At 42.7% G+C, this 16,465-nt stretch overlaps 1 protein-coding gene and 1 long non-coding RNA gene across 2 annotated transcripts; both read right to left on the bottom strand.

Moving 5' to 3' along the window:
* Positions 1-291: 291 nt before the first annotated feature.
* LOC143136339 (rano class II histocompatibility antigen, A beta chain-like) lies at positions 292-15,967 on the bottom strand. The gene is made up of 5 exons (XM_076297010.1): positions 15,884-15,967; positions 15,497-15,769; positions 14,720-15,004; positions 14,496-14,609; positions 292-731 (listed from the first exon to the last, which is right to left on the bottom strand). Exons 1-5 carry the CDS (start codon positions 15,945-15,947, stop codon positions 706-708), a joined length of 762 nt encoding a protein of 253 aa, XP_076153125.1. The 5' UTR covers positions 15,948-15,967; the 3' UTR covers positions 292-705.
* On the bottom strand, positions 10,304-12,591 carry LOC143136723 (uncharacterized). Its single transcript, XR_012989417.1, has 5 exons — positions 12,066-12,591; positions 11,324-11,449; positions 11,074-11,212; positions 10,778-10,830; positions 10,304-10,669 (listed from the first exon to the last, which is right to left on the bottom strand). It is a non-coding gene; the product is annotated as an uncharacterized LOC143136723 (long non-coding RNA).
* Positions 15,968-16,465: the final 498 nt, after the last annotated feature.

Here is a 16,465-nt window from a genome sequence, read left to right as displayed (position 1 = left end):
CTTGTTGACACATAAGCATTGAAGCATTGATAAGAATGTTGATACGTAAACTTCTTTTTTTTTTAAACAAAAAACAAAAAAACAAATCTGTAATGGCTTGTGACTGACACTTGCTATGGCCATAACAAATGAATAAATGAAAATATACACCAGACCTGTATGGCAAGTGAATTTAGGGAAATAAAGACTGAAAAAATATAATCTAAGATTATTTCAAATTCTGTTTTATTTCAAGACTATACTATCCATCTGTTGGAATTTGTCACACACACACACACACACACACATAGCCAGACTCACCATCACAGTTTATTAAGGTTTATTAACCCCAAGTTACCTTTCAAGTAACAAAAAAGAGTTATTAATGATCCATCTCAACAGAAAGCATATCAAACTATCTTTACGGCACTGCTAAATTTGACCTGTAGAATTTGCCATAACTCCTAGTAGATGAAGACAAAAATATATGCAATGGAGAGGACAAAATATGGTTAAGTGCAAATGGAAAGATGGAAAACTGTGGCATTGACCTAGAAGTAGAATGTGGACAGTGGCTAGTCCATGAAGTGTTGACACGGGGGAAGTCCAGGTAACTCATGAAAAAGAAGCCCTCTTTGAACGCAGCGTGTTAAACTCAACAGTGATGAGATGAACTCAGCATCAGCAGTGAACTCAGTATCAGCAGTGATGAGATGAACTCGGACCTCATCTGGGAGGAACCAGGATCCATCCTATATGAAGCATGAAGCATATTCATGTTTGTTAGATACATGTTAAGTCATTAAACATGGCATATTTTCTCACAGGTAACTTGCAATGTAGGGAGGGGCAAATTTGTGATTGTGATAATCATAGAACCACTGAGGACCTTAAAGCTTTACCACTCTATCTGCTGTATTGATATCCTACTCTGTTTAATGGGAATGTGTATTGCTTATTGTTACAGTATGTGGCCTTTTTGGTTGCCCTGATGTCTTACACTGTGTTTTCTCCTGTGTGTTACTGCCTGTAATTGTGTGCAGGTGTCCCTGATTGTGCGCAGGTGGAGGGGGTTGGACATGGCGGCAGATCATTTCATCGCTGATCTTCGCATGCGACACATTGCCAAGTTTTTCTTATAGACGGGGCAACTACTACTACAGCTTTGTTGATAGGTGTCATGAACAGTGATTTATTTGCATGGCTAGGCTGATGCCCGAGGCACCCCCTTTGAAAACCTGTTGGTAGCATCGGCTAACTAGCGCCAGATTTCGGAGTGCAGGGGACAAGTTGAGATGAGCTATGAGACATACATTCACGCTCGGTATCATGTTTCAACACACTTTAGGTCAATATCACACTGGAATTCTCCTTTAATGAACATGTTGTGTAATAATTTATGGCAATTAATTAATAACTGATATGATGGTGGTCCAAGAGCATACCATGCACCGGTTCATGCATCAAACCAACAGACGGTGATGGCAGTCAGGCACTAAGCACTGCACCATGATGCTAACGTGAAAGTTAATTGCTTTCACACACACACACGCACACACACACACACACACACTATAAAATACACAATGATAAATATAAAATTCAATACAAAATACCTATGTAAAACACTAATATTTACATGATTGCACATACTGCACATTCACTAAAAATCACTGTTTGGAGGAAAAGATGTGCATGGCTGTCGTCAGATTGGAAGTTGTTCAAATGGCTTTCGCGGTTCTGCCTTGGACTATATACTGTATATTATTCAGTGAGGCGCGGAGGTTTATGGGATGAGTAGTTCCTTCGCCCAGAAATTAAAATACGTACAAACAACCTTTGACTTTTTTTGGATTTTCTGTTTGTTTTTTCACTCACAATGATATGTTGTATGCTTCTGAGTTACGCTGTAGCTGGTTAGCCTAGAGGGCCCAAATGTGGGCAATTCCGGAGAAAAAAAACAACATTCAAGCTGTTTCTAAGAATTCTACTGGGTCTCAGCTTTCGAAAGAAACATTTGATCTAACGCACTCAAAATGGGACTGAAAGTTAAGAATTTTCATAATGATCTTTTTCTTTTACCAGCTCCAAAAATATGGCTCAACAAACATTGTTTGTGCCACATGTATAGTACAATATTAACAATGTTAAGCATGCTATTAAGTTGATATAAACATCTTTCATTCCTTTGAAAATAGAAGCATGTAATGACATGATACTAGGTAAACATTTTCTTTTCCCCTTCACATCTGTCACGAGACGCTGTGTCAATGACGCTATGGGAAATGAGCCCTTCCAGGGCGACTGCTGAAGCTGTATAACTCCAAGAGCCAATAGGCTTATGGTCCACCCCCCCAACCCCCGTCTATATAACTTCTGAGGCGTCCTCTTTGATTCCTTAAGTGAGATTGAACAACTCACTTGTAGTGTCTAAGCAGTAGAATTGTCCACTACTCAGGAGAAAATGAGCCCGGACTGTAGCAGGCTACAAAACCCTTTATGATGTACTCAGTGTTTCCCATACATTGACTTATTTGTGGCGGCCCACCACAATATCAACATTGACCACCACACAATGATTTTCCAGGTTGTACTAAATTGTGCTTAAATCTGGTTAGCATCATAACCACGCTGTGCTAATTTGTTAAAAACTGTTGTATTCAAGTCAATTCTGCAAACCAACCACCACAAATAGAATTCAATTCTGTGGGAAACACTGTGTACTGAAACGTGCGGCTGACTTCCTTGACCTAGAATGGCCAGAAACCGCGCCACCAACCCTCTCCCACCTCAACGACTGTTTCCTGGCAAAGAGAAAAGACGTTAAAGCCCCCTTTTTCCCTGAGGTCCACCAGGAGCAAGGCATCTCTGCCTAACAAACATGACGGGCATAGATGGCCACGGCTACACTGCCATGCCACGCCTAGAAGATTCAATGGCCGTGCACCTGTGTCTTCTCACGGCTCCATGGTGGAAGTCAAAACCCTCTTGCTATCCAAACCATGTAGGGCTACTTCCTCCCTCGCAGAGAAGGCCTACGTCACCACAGGCCAGGCAGGGGCTGCCTTGAACATGATGGCCATGCTACAAGCACATACTAGCGCTGCGGACTACGAAGGCAACGGGCAGGGCCATATCTAACCTTATTGTGCTTAAACGCCATTTGTGGCTGAACTTGACCCAAATCCATGACCGAGATAAATCTTTCCTCCTGGACGCCCATTTGTCACCTAACGGGCTCTTCGGTGAAGCCATTCCCATTCTAACGGAGAAGTATGAAGCCACACAGAGTCAATCTGCTGCATATCAGCATATGCTGCCCCTCCGCCAGCACTCACCTTTTCCCCTGAGGACCGAACACCACGGACCCCCCACCCCTCCGCCCTCACTCAACCACAGAGGTCAGCCCACTCTCACGGTGGTGGAGAACGACATGCTGCTCCACTCACAAACCCCAGCCCCAACACTGTCACAACACACCACTACTCTCTACTCCTGTGTGATACCAATAAAAATTCCAAATGCAAACATGTCTCCCCTTTGCCAACACTTAGATTATTGGCGGGTGGTAGCGAAAAATTCTCCCTGGGTCCTAATAACTTTAGAAAAAGGTTGCACGGTGCCCTCCACAATTCAAAGGCATAATCAACTCAGCAATAGGCTTGCCCCTCCACAAGGCGCACATCCTAAGTCAATATTAGTGAAAAATGCCATCAGGGAGGTTCCCACGGAGGAGGCAAGCAGCGGTTATTACAGCCGCTACTTCCTCACTCCCAAAAAAGAGGGGGGTTTCAGGCCAATATTGGACCTACAGTAAGGCAATTAAATTGTACGCTGCGGACATACAAATCCCGTATGCTAACAAACAAAAAGATTCTGGAGGAAATAAGACAGGGAGATTTGTTCGTGAAACTAGAGCTGACTGATGCATACTTCCACCTGTCAGTCATACCCAGACACAGACGTTTTCTGAAAGATGTTGTACAAGTTTCTCGTTTTCACTCACTCCCAGATGTTTCACAAAATGCGTAGAACTGACCTTAGCCCCACTTCAGAAAGTTGGGATGAGAATATTAAACTTCTTAAATGATTGGGCGTTGCTCTCAATTTCCAGAGAACTCTTTTGGGACTGCTTAATTTGCGTCCAATCCAACGTTGGTTCAATTCTCACAAACTACACCCCATCAAGCAGGAACGTAGATTTGCCTGGGGACCAAAGGATGTGTCCACACCTATGTCAAATTACGACTGAAATGTCCCCACCAATATTCAGGTTGAAATGGGGAAAAAACGCTACACAAAGAGTTAAATCATTTCTCACTTCAGAGCTGCGGATCATCTCGTACAGATCTTGTAATATGCAGTAGCCTATAAGGGTAAATCGCGCTGATTTGAAGTTACCTATGATAACTACCAGTGAGCCGCAGTCTCCTGCGCAGGATGGCGCAGCGCTTCAGCTCAGTCAACGACAAGACAGTTATATGGAGTTACTTTCACTATTGACTGACAATGGGTTACCACCGAAAACATAGGCTGGAAAAAGCAACACTTACCCTAATATTGCTCAAATGACTGAATAAAACAACATTTATCCTGCAGAGGAGTTGCTTATATCTCGTGACAGTGCGTCTTCAGCTGTGCTCCATATGTGTCTCTCGCCTCTCCCCTAATCACTTTTAACCGTCATTACCAATTTGCAAATGATGGTGAATAACTACTCATTATGAGATGTACAGTATTTCGTAATATCTTTATTCTAATTATGTTTCCCATTGTAATCGTGCAATTTGTAATGCTTTGCATGGACGTGCGCTAGTGTGCGTTCATGAATGATAGAAGGATGGTGCGTGCACCTGCGCTCTTAAAATAGCATATGAACAACTCGCCATTGACTTCTGACCAGGTTTAGGTGGTGTATGATAGCGATTTTTAGACAACGCGCTAGGCCCCTCCCTAGGTTGTTAATTGCCACACCCCTGGGCGCAATGCTTAAAAAATAAACGTGCAAAATACCGAATTCAACTTTGCGCCGGTGAAAAACGAACTTTACGCCATGCGCTGGTGACCCAAAATACAGCCCATAGTCTATCTTATACACACTCATTGAACCAACAAAGTAAATGCAAAAATAGAGACATTTTTGTAATCATTCCATATTTAGTGTAGTCATTCCATATCAGAACCCCTGAAGTATAATCCAAATACAAGCATGAAACCTCAAAGTGTTACCTTTCATTTGAGACCAGGATTATGCTTCTACACAAAGGGGTTCATGTGCAGTAAGCATTTGATTGTCAGTATGCATTTTGGATAACAAAAAGTCCTATGGGGAGTATCCATAGGCATTTTACAAAACACATGGGCATACCTTGGCAAATAATAGTCTAAAGCACTATTTTCATTCTATGTTGATCTACTTTTGCACACAACTTCACAAGACCTGGTGCTAGGGCTCAGTTGTGTTCAAGAGGGATATCAAGAGACCTAGAGGGCTGAAATGTGGTCAGTTCAGAGATGATTGTAATCCGGCAGAAAGAAAAAACTATATTCTAGCCTCTGTAACTCTTTGTGAGTACATCACACATTTATTTGGACTGTTTCCTACGAAAAAAAAAATAAACATGGTCTTTCGGCTTTAAGGATTTCTTAAAACTGAGCTGTGCTTACATCGCCTAGATATCTGTAAATATTAGAATCAGAGAATATACAGGGGTTACATGCTATTCCGACATGCCGCTACTTAGACATTGGCGTCTAATTGTCGAAGTGGCGGCATTAACATATTAACAATAACAATAAACATAAAAAAAAAATTTCCATTGTCGGAGTAGCGACACTTGACCTTTTTAAAAACGTCCTGCCATTCCGACACGAGTGGCGTAGCCAGGATTTTTCAACGGAGTGGACTATTGCGAAGTAGGCCTAGGGTGGGCCTTCATTTTTTTATTCCAATATGGGCAGTATAGCCTAGGCCTACAGTAATCCCAACTTTAAACAACACTCGATTTCATCACAGCTCAGATGATTCATGGCAAAAAACAATAAAAGGCTACATTGATAAATAACAGGGGCAACAGGATTGGATTCTATAATAGTCTACGCACAATAACTTTCAAGGAGTCCAAGAGTGCGCCTCACACACACCAGAGCTAAAAAAGTTGATTAGAGAGTCACATTTGAAATGTCGGGTAGCCTAAATTAGCCTATAGTCTATAGCGCGTGCATCTCAGAGGAAGAGATTTTGGAGAGAGAGAGAGGATTTAACCTAGGTGATGATTATTTGTTTCTGGTGGTAATTAGACTTGAGTGTGGATACCTACAAATTGTTTTGAATAAAAAAAGATAAGACAACAAATGAAATGTGACCCTGCAAGGCGAAACCAGTCGTTTTGGTAAAATGTACAAAATTAAGTTATTGTAGCCTACTCACACGAACCATAAACTAAACTAAACTTTCCAACAATATGTATATCGAGGGTATTGCAAATAGTATTGGGTATTGGATAGTCGCCGACCCTCATTAGATGTGGATATTTGGAGGTTAGGATAGCCTTCAAGAAACAAGGTTATCGCAGTTGCTGTGAGGCATACCCCGACAAACACGGGACGTCCCCCGGACCTTATGCCGACATTCACGACGTCCCCGATTGGTCCCGAACGTCATGTTCTCTAGCGGACGTTCCGGTGACCTTATTGACGTCCAGAGCAAGTTATCGTTTGGTTATTGCGTGACGTCCGGTGCAGGACTTTCTGGGGACGTCACCGTCAGGTCCTTCGGATGACATTTGCATTTGGTCATTTCAAATACCTTCTAAGGACCCGACAATAACGTTATACCGGGAACATGGGGGGGACGTTTGTTTATTCACACATGGCAGCGGAGTTGAGAGCGCTCTGGCTACCGCCTGCAGGACGGAGACATCACATCCATACACGACTTCACGTTAGACGTCTGGGGATGACTAAAGTATCTTTGCTGTTTCCACAAGGAGCTGCTGTAACATCGGGGACAGCTATGCGTGACACTTTTAAACGTGAGCATGCGTCAAATAAATTACAATGACATTTAAACAAGTCATGAAGAAGCAGTATCCTTAATTCTTCTGCAATGTAGAGCTAGATTACCCTGGAAATCCAGAGTTCTCGCGAGAGCACAATTTGAATTTTGCCCGCAAGATACTCTGGCCACGAGCAATGATCCAAATTTCTTCTACCTCTCGAGCGAGAGGGACCAATCAAATCGGTGTAGGTGGGACAAAAGCGAGCTGCACTGATGACGACGGTGCTGCGGCGTCCGGAATCATCTAGAAAACATTGCAAGATAGCTACCGATGAACACCAGTTGTTTGAAACGGCTTTGGCCGCTACAATAAAGGATTTAGATTTGGCTTTTCAACTAAAAGAGGAGCAGAAAATCGCCCTCAAATCGTTCCTTTGCAAGAACTGGATATGTCACACCGTGAATTGTTGTGATTGGTCGTAGCGTTATCCAACTGCGTGCAGTGAGAGTTTCAAATGCATGCTTGGTGCCGCCCCTCGAATTGGGCCATTTTCATTACTCGTGGCCAGACCCTTAATCTGAAAGATTCCAGGGTCTGGTTTACCAGGCTAGAGCTAGATCGTTTTGCTTTACAAATTTTCGATTATGTTTCTAAATGTTGGGACTGATGGACACTGAACTCTGGGGGTTATTTGAACGTTTGTTGTGAAGTGGTTTACTGTAAAAGGAGCGTTGGATATCCCGCCTGTCTTTGCACAATTATAGGGCCATGATAATGCATGTGCTAGTCTAGAGTCGAGAGAAAGAAGACTAAATAAATAAGCAGACATGTTATGTGTAATTCAACAACTGCACGCATGACATGTAAAATATATATTCCTAGCCTACTTTATTGTGTAGTAAATTGAGTTTATTCAACCTGCTGGCAAGCCAAAATGCGTTGCACATGGCTTTATCATTGTCCTCTAAAATGCAATATAAGCAACTTGAATATATCGCACATCCAGTTTGAACACCCTGATGGACACTGAGATCTGGGGGTTATTTGAACGTTCGCTGAAGTGGTTTAGGCTACTGGAGCGTAAGAATTCTAACTTGACTCTCGCTAGGCGAAACAAAATTAATCTGGCGAGAGTCAAGTTATAAGAATTCCGCCCGTCTTTGGCAATTGGCCATTGATTGACGGCCATTAATTAATTAATATAGGTGGCCTGCACGCACAGTGTCACTCCCCGATGTGAGTCGCTACCGGATGTGAGTCGCGCATGCGTCACTTTGCTACTTTGCCACTACCTGTGCTGTTAGCCACAGAATAATGACATTAGCCTACACAGCAGTAATGTATTATTTAGCGTAAGGCATCACATTTTCACGGCATGATCTCTAATGTCAGTTCTAGATTAGAGGCTGAAGTAGCCTGCTAGCGAGAGACTTCTGTAATATCAATAAAAATTATGAAGTTTGTTCACTGCTGGCAAGTAAGTAAGCAATCAAGCACAACAAAGGCTGTCACTTGAATGGCGTTTGCTAACGTTAGCAACCAAACAATCTTAGATAGCTAAAACGTTTTTGAAACAGAAAAGTGAATTATTTTATGGATTTCAGTCGGATCCCTTGGCGTTATGCCGTAAAACCTATCAATCTGAGCATGCGTGACTCACATCGGGTAGCGACTCACATCGGGGAGTGACACACAGAGTTTGTTTGATGCATGGAGTTTCCGACCGTTTTCCCCTGAGAGCTTAGAGAATAAAATGTGGAGAGCTACCTGTGTTTTACATAATGTGTAACATTTATTCACATGGCCAGTTCAAAATCACCTGAGGCTTTGACTGAAATGTGTGCCGATATCAATTATTGGGAAAAACATTGTTTGGAGTGGATGGCGGGTGGATTGTTGATGTAGCTGCAGGTGCAGATGACATGACTGCAGCTCATCCATGCATCTAGGATGTTGGAATTTGATAGGATACAGGAACTGCAGAGATAAACTGAAAATGAGGATTGGTAGGCCTAATGTCGGAATAGCGGTACTAAAAAAAATCAGAGTAGGGGCATGTCTAAATAGAGGCATGTCGTACTAACGGTATGTCGTAATAGAGGGTCGTCGTAATAACGGGATGTCGTAATAAAGAGTGAACCCCATATATACGGGCAGCTCACGGTTAAGAGTTTGTCAATGTAGCCTTAATGATTTCTTTTCAGAAAATGCTAAGCATGCATGTATTTAAGTTTCTTAAAAATGAGCTGTGCTTAAATGGGTCAATGCATGATTTCATAACAGACCAAATAGAAAATAAATGTTAAATATAGCCTACATATCTGTATATTAAAATCAGATTATGTAGGCTATAGTTAGATCAAGTTGGACAGTAGCACATTTTAATCATGGATTGGACAGTAGCACATTTTAATCATTTTATATATCTATAGTGGTTGGTGAAAGAGTTTTGGGGGGGGGGTGTTAGTGGGTAGTGTCCCCACCAAAGCTCAGACCAAACCTAAGTCCTTGGCATCAAGGACACATACAATCACCTGAGGGCGACCCAAGACCATGCTCGCTCTGAGACCTTGGAGAGACCCCAGATAGCAAAATTTGACCGGCCCACCTCTGGCCCACTACCTTGCCTCAGGGTTTTGTGAGTGTTGGCCCAGTTCTGGCTGGGCCTCCGGCCCAACAATGGCCCAGTTACTGATAACTGACACAAAGAATTTCCTCTGGCCCAGATGTGGCCCACACACTGCAAAATGACTCTCATTGTTTCTGTTGGCCCAGGTCTGGCCCACACACTGTAAAATGACTCTTATTGGAACTGTTGGCCCAGGTGTGGCCCACACACTGTGAAATGACTCATTGTTTCTGTTGGCCCAGGTGTGGCCCACACACTGTGAAATGACTGTCATGCATTCTGTTGGCCCAGGTCTGGCCCACACACTATATAACTGAGTGTTGGCTGAGTGTCGGCTGGGCCTCTGGGCCTGTACTGGCCCACACACTATTAAACTGATCTGACTGAGTGTTGGCTGAGTGTCGGCTGGGCCTCTGGGCCTGTACTGGCCCACGCACTATAAAACTGATCTGACTGAGTGTTGGCTGAGTGTCGGCTGGGCCTCTGGGCCTGTACTGGCCCACGCACTATAAAACTGATCTGACTGAGTGTTGGCTGAATGTCGGCTGGGTCCCCGGGCCACATGTGGCCCATTAACTACCAAAAGTACTTGAAAATAAACACAAATCCAGAACTAGTAATTAAAAGCACAAGCTACTTTTATTAACAAGTTTGACAAACACAACCTTGCAAATAAAACAAACATTTAAAAATTATACAAGCTTTTACATATATACACTTTAAAAAATTAAACAAGTTAAAATATACAATCTACTTTTATCTACAACAATCGACATCTTTCATATACAAAAACACAAACAATTAAACATTTTAAAACTGTATAATGATTCAAAGAAATAAATTATTCTAAATGAACATTAAACATTTACAGAATTTACTTTAAATTCTGTATTTTTGTACCATGTACCATGACCTACCCAGCTACATACATGCACACATACTCACTCTCAAAGTATTTTTCAATAGCAGAAACCTTTGCCACCTGCCTTCTCTTTCTGTTGCCGCTTCATTGTTGCCTCCACCAGTTTCAGCAGCACTACCAGCCGGGGGTGTCTCCAAACTGCATTTAGGAATAAAATAATATTATAAGATCATTATGAGGTCTAAAGCAAGATTTCAACATGTCATCTGTCAGAGAAGTTCTGTTTGTCCACTCAAATATACTTACAGATAGCCACCTCAGCTCTCTGTGGGGGTTGATCAGAGTTCTTTCCATCCATCCTTCAATTTGAGATGCATGGACAGCATGTAATTTCAAAAGAAAAGAAAAAAAACATTAAACTATTTATCCTTTACTGTCTGACTAAATATTACTAAAGCCCAGTCTTGCCACTCTGCAGCTGTCTTGGTAACACCTCCCTGGTAGTTATTTTGGGCAACATTGACATTGTGTGATTGTTAAATGCTGATATATTACCAATGACAATAACCAAAAGCAAGACATATTTGTCAACACATACAGACCTGAAGCACAAAGGCTTGTGAACTTCCTTCACAAGAGCCTTGTGGGTGCTCCAGTTGGTTGGCCATGTTTTCAACAGCGCATGTTTCCTGCCCACTCCAGTTCTTTGCTGACATAATGGATGAGGCAAACCAAAAGCATCTAAAAATGACACATCACAAAACACAGGCCTAGATGAAAGCTGATTCCTATGATTTGGCTCATCTAAACAAAAAAGTATTACTTATTCTATTAAATCAATGTACAACTTACCAAGAGCTCTTCAGGTCTCCTGTTTTTCCAACACAAGAAATGGTTCACACACACGGGTACCCTTCTTCATCCAAAGGAGTGCAGGGCAGGTCTCTGGTCAGTGTGGCCTGGATTCTGAGGTGTAGGCTACATTTTAAAAAAGTCACAGTAACGTTAGGTTAATGGAAGTATATGTGTTCAAAATGATTACATGATCATAAACAACCCCTCAGTACAAAATACAGAACGACCTTAAAATACAGATTTTGATGAGCTTTACATGACCAGGACAGGACCCACCCTGCTACCATCTCTCTCTCTCTCTCTCTCTCTCTCACACACTCTCTTAAGGCATACAGTCTCAGTCCTGCCTGCAGTGCCTGAAGTTGGATAGATAACGATGAAATGCCCAATTACCAATCGCAATATTCTAAGTCATGCAATACTGGTTAACTGTTAAGCTATTTCTGAAATGATTAGATCACACTTTTCTTTGAAAACCACATAATTATGCAAGTATGGCTAACGTTACAGCACTGAACGTTTTTGACTAACCACCAACACTGACGTTAACGGTAATTAGGCCAACAAAGTAGGCTAAGAAATCATAATGTATGTTACCGCTAGCTTCGTCATCGTCAAGGGGGTTAGATTGAAACACCCATTCTTGTTATGCTACTTGTTAAACTTTGTCTGCAATAATAAGCCTACGTACATTCATAATGATTTACATGCAATAACAGGTAAAGGTAAAGTTACTTACCACAGGCAGTGTCCAAAACGAGACAGTTTCGCGCCGTCCTGCTGGTTTCAAACTTAACAGTTGCTCTGCTCGTGGCTCTTCCACATGTAATGGGCCGACAGTCACTTTACAGAATTGGGCCATGTACGTTTAGCGTCCGGCTGTCGCTAAATGTTTCATTTTTGCCGCCAACAGCCGCGATACTGATCATTGTTCGTTCCTGAAGTATCGGGCCACACACTGTATGAAATCCGTCTGCCGAGATTGATTCGAAAACTGGCAGTAGCCCATCAAACCCCAATCGGGCCAAATAAGACACTCAGTAATCAGCCCAACTACTGCGTGTCAGTGTCGGCCCATTCAAGGGGACAGTGCCTCAGCCGACTTGAAACTCCGCCGACAGTGGCAGCACTCAGCCAGGATCGGGCCGACTGTGTTTACTGTGCTTCAGCCGACTCGGACCTCAGCCGACACTGCCAGCACTCAGCCAGAATCGGGCCGACTATGCTTGCTATCTGGGACGAGAGGTTTTATCTCAAGGGTGTACACATAGGGCGTGTCTCAACACGAGTTGTCATGACCACAGACGCGTCCAGCCTGGGCTAGGGTGCGATATGTCAGGGACATTCAGTAAGAAGCATATGGACGGACAGCCAAAAGGCACAGCACATAAACGTGCTAGAACTTCAAGCAGTTCTGTTTGTACATGTACATGTTTTGATCAAATCAGACAAGTACACAGCGACAGTAGCCTAGATATAAACCACCAAGGTGATCTACGCTCTGCATCAATGATGAAGCTGGCAAGAGAGATATTGTTGTGGGCACACAAACACATACTCTCACACAGAACAGTTAATCTCCCAGAGAAAGTGAACTATGGGGCAGACATGGGCGGACATAATAGCACTCCTGGATGGCTCCGGTTAGACTGTTTTTAGTGAGAGGCTAACACATACTGATGACTTGCGCTAGCTTAGCACCTGCGAACTCTGCAACTAGAAGGACTGGAGGATATGTGTTGAAAACGGTCTCCACTGATAAATATCACACTTGCTAACTTGGAAATGAGGTCCTATGTCCAAAATCCTGAACCACCCCTTTAAAAGTGAATTATGAGCCTGGTAGCCATGTAGCCACCTAGCTAGCTAAGTGGAATACCTTTCAATCGCATATCATGTTCTTCATGTAAACAAATTATCATCAACAATGACTATGCATATGTTCAAGTTGGAGAGGACCCAAAAAGTATAATCGTTATGTAACATGCTGTTAGTGCATTTTGACATTGTAAATGTTCTCTAGAGTGAAAATCAGTTTGCAGTAAATCTAGGCCTACTATTTATTGGCTAAATCAGGGGTGGGCAAACTGCGGCCCGCAGGCCGGATCCGGCCCGCCAAGCACTTTCATCCGGCCCGCCGAGCATTTAATTTGGTTATCAGGCTGTTCGCTATTTTTTTCCTGCGATAGAGACGATGTTGGTTATCTTTACTGCAAACTGCTTTTCACTCTCATTAGAGAACGTTTACAATGTCAATGTCAAAACATCATGTTAAATACAGATGATAGGCCTACTCTTAGTTATTTCCTTTGCAGTGGATCTAACTTGAACGTCATTCTACTCCATTTAATTGGGAACGCGTCTGCGCTCACGAGAGAGAGAGAGAGCGGCAGGTTCCAGCTGGCTTGTCATTGTTGTCACTGTGAGAGGGTACAGCCATAGGTACAGCACAAGCCTTAGCAGGGCTGGCAGAAGATCATTGAGAAATAAACGTGAATTGTTCTTAAAGCGACAGTGTGCAATGTGTACATTTGTTAAAGAACATCAAATTAGCAGTATTTTTTAAGCAATTAGTTTTTGTGTGTGTGTCGTGGGGGAGGGGGGGGGGGGGTTGTTGTGCAGCCCGCCGGCCAATTTTTAAAAACCATTCTGGCCCTTGAGCCAAAAAGTTTGCCCACCCCCGGACTAAATGGTCTCTCCACTGTCTCTTGGTGCCCTTACGCACAGTATGTGATGCGTGTGATGGTAGCGACAGCACTGATCACTGTGTTTCAGGTGACTTTTTTTTCATACATACTCACAGACAGACAGACAGACATGCATACAGACAGACAGACATGCAGAAATACAGACATGCAGAGATACAGACAATGCTGTAGTGAAGGGAGGGAGCAGTGACCCCATTCAGCCTTGAACTAGGGTCTCCATAGTACGAAACTAGGGCCTCCAGAGTACTAAATAAGGTCTCCAGAGTATTAAAAGTACACCTTGACTGCAATGCCAAAGAGCCAGGCCCGTTGGTATGGCAGTCAGAGCACATACACAACCTTAGTGACAGCACTCCGTCACACATGCATACATACGTACATACATGCATAATGGCGGACAGAGACACATTCAAACAAACAGTCAGACAGTATTAGCCATAAAACAGCCAGACTCTACTAACCTTGAGACTTCTTCCTGTAATAGAGCAGTCCAGCAGCACAGATCACCAGGCCCAGCACCAGTGCAGCACTCCCAATGGCCACCTTATTCTTCTCAGGCTCGGGCATGGAAGAGTCTGGCAGTACAGAGTAGATATGCTTTACAAGGTAAAGCGACCTAAAGCAGTGGATTTACATATACATAAAAACTTGAAAATGGCTTTCTGAAGGCCAAAAGTGTTCTCACCCCAGGTGATCTCCAAAGGGATTTTAAGGCTGATGTGCTCCACCACACAGGTGATCTTCTCTCCAGCTTTGGGAGTTAACTCCAGGTGGGAGTGCATCTGGTAGTACCAGTCTCCATCCATCAGATCTTCGCTGGATATCTCATCACCGGTGGTCACCTCCTGGTCATCTCTGTACCATTTCACACGGATCATCTTTGGGTAGAAGTCATACGCGCTGCACATCAGCATGGCAGGGTGGCCACCACTGGAGGGCCTCACCAAACTCAACCGCACTTTGGGCTTAACTAAAGAGATACAGAATACCTTACACAACTGTGGTGTTTTTTATTGAAATATGGGAATGACTACAATGATGCAAATGGAGGATTTAAATGGAGCATAATGAAAATGTAACTTTTTTTCAGTGCTTGTATGCATGTTTTGGAGTATCTAGGATGGCTACCAATGCAAAACCACATAAATGGCAAAACACAGTCTTTTGTTTATGGACTGCCTAGGTCTGGAAACCTGAGCCGTTCAGAATTCATAGGTGATTTCAAGTTAGCCAGCTTGTTGAATAAAACCACCTAAATTTGACCTATTTAAACCAAATCTCTGTTACATTATTAATTTCATCAGTGAACCATCACACTAATAACTAAAAAATATGGCTTGTGTCCATGACAAACAGATGGATAGTAGTCACACAATAATTTAAAATAATAATAGTAACTTCTAAATAAGAAGAAAAAGAGGAGGAAAAAGAAAAAATAGCACAGCTTTAGTATTGTGCTCACCTGACTTGTCTAGCACAAGCGGTATGTAAATTCCAGCATTGTGCTTGCAGAATGTCCCGGCTAAAGCCTGCACTCTTTTGAGCTCCGCTGGGTCGTTGTTCCAACCCTCTGCAGTCCAGACTCCATACTTAGAGTATCCAATATATTTACCAACTGTGCTGTTAAAGACTGCGAATTTCATCTTATTGAAATAAAATCCCTCAATATAGACCATATCACTGAGGTCCCTGGAGCTGCAATAGCATTGCTTCCACCTGTAGAAGTAATATCCATCTAACAAAAACATACAAATAAGACGTACCCATGGTGAAAAGGAAACAATATGAAGGTCAGCTTGGCTTAGACATATTTGAGTGATAATAAAATAATAACAAAATAGTGCCTAACCTGTTCCAGAGATAAAGCATGAGGAAGCCAGCAAGAGGAAACAGACCAGCTGTGGCTCAGGCATCTTCTCTCTGCTCTAAGCGGGTGGTTGTGCATGATTATTCAAACAAACGCATTGTTCATGGCACCAACCAATCAGCTGCTGACAAGCTTACCTGTCACGTTTTCCTTGGCAGACTGTCATCCAAATTGCTAACATAGATAGAGAGATGGGAGAATTTGTTGACCCTACAGTGATCCAAATTAAGGTTCTGAATGGGAATATTTCAGCTGTGTTTGTGCTTGTAACATAAAAAGCACATTCATTCATGTTTTTGTGAAGTAAGGTTGAAGCTGCCCATCCAATTTGTACTGTCTCTGTGTCCAATCTGTATAACAGATTATTATCAAGTTATCATAAAACACATCAAAGCACAACACACAGACACACGCGCACACACATATTTATATACTGTATATAGAGTGAGTACATCAAAAGCTGCCCTAAGATTTAAGGTTTTACCTGGATACTGTTGAGTAAGCATGAAACTAGCACTCCCATGGGACGTTACTCAGTACTTCTGATAACAGGAAAACCTTCTC

This window comes from Alosa pseudoharengus, unplaced genomic scaffold (genome assembly GCF_046254945.1).
Source record: "Alosa pseudoharengus isolate Yale_2024_CS ecotype anadromous, Long Island Sound unplaced genomic scaffold, YU_APseudo_1.1 YU_APseudo_1.1_scf_20, whole genome shotgun sequence".
In the NCBI taxonomy this organism is placed as follows: Eukaryota; Metazoa; Chordata; class Actinopteri; order Clupeiformes; family Clupeidae; genus Alosa; species Alosa pseudoharengus.
The sequence above is the reverse complement of the archived record's forward strand: the minus strand, read 5'-3'. Positions and strand labels throughout refer to the sequence as shown.

Excerpts from the sequence above, each read along its gene's own strand:
- LOC143136339 (XM_076297010.1), bottom strand. The coding sequence starts at position 15,947 with ATGCCTGAGCCACAGCTGGTCTGTTTCCTCTTGCTGGCTTCCTCATGC. Across the intron at positions 15,770-15,883 it reads ATGCTTTATCTCTGGAACAG|ATGGATATTACTTCTACAGG; the intron begins GTTAGGCACTAT and ends TGTTTTTGTTAG. Across the intron at positions 732-14,495 it reads TTACAGGAAGAAGTCTCAAG|GATGGATCCTGGTTCCTCCC; the intron begins GTTAGTAGAGTC and ends TGCTTCATATAG.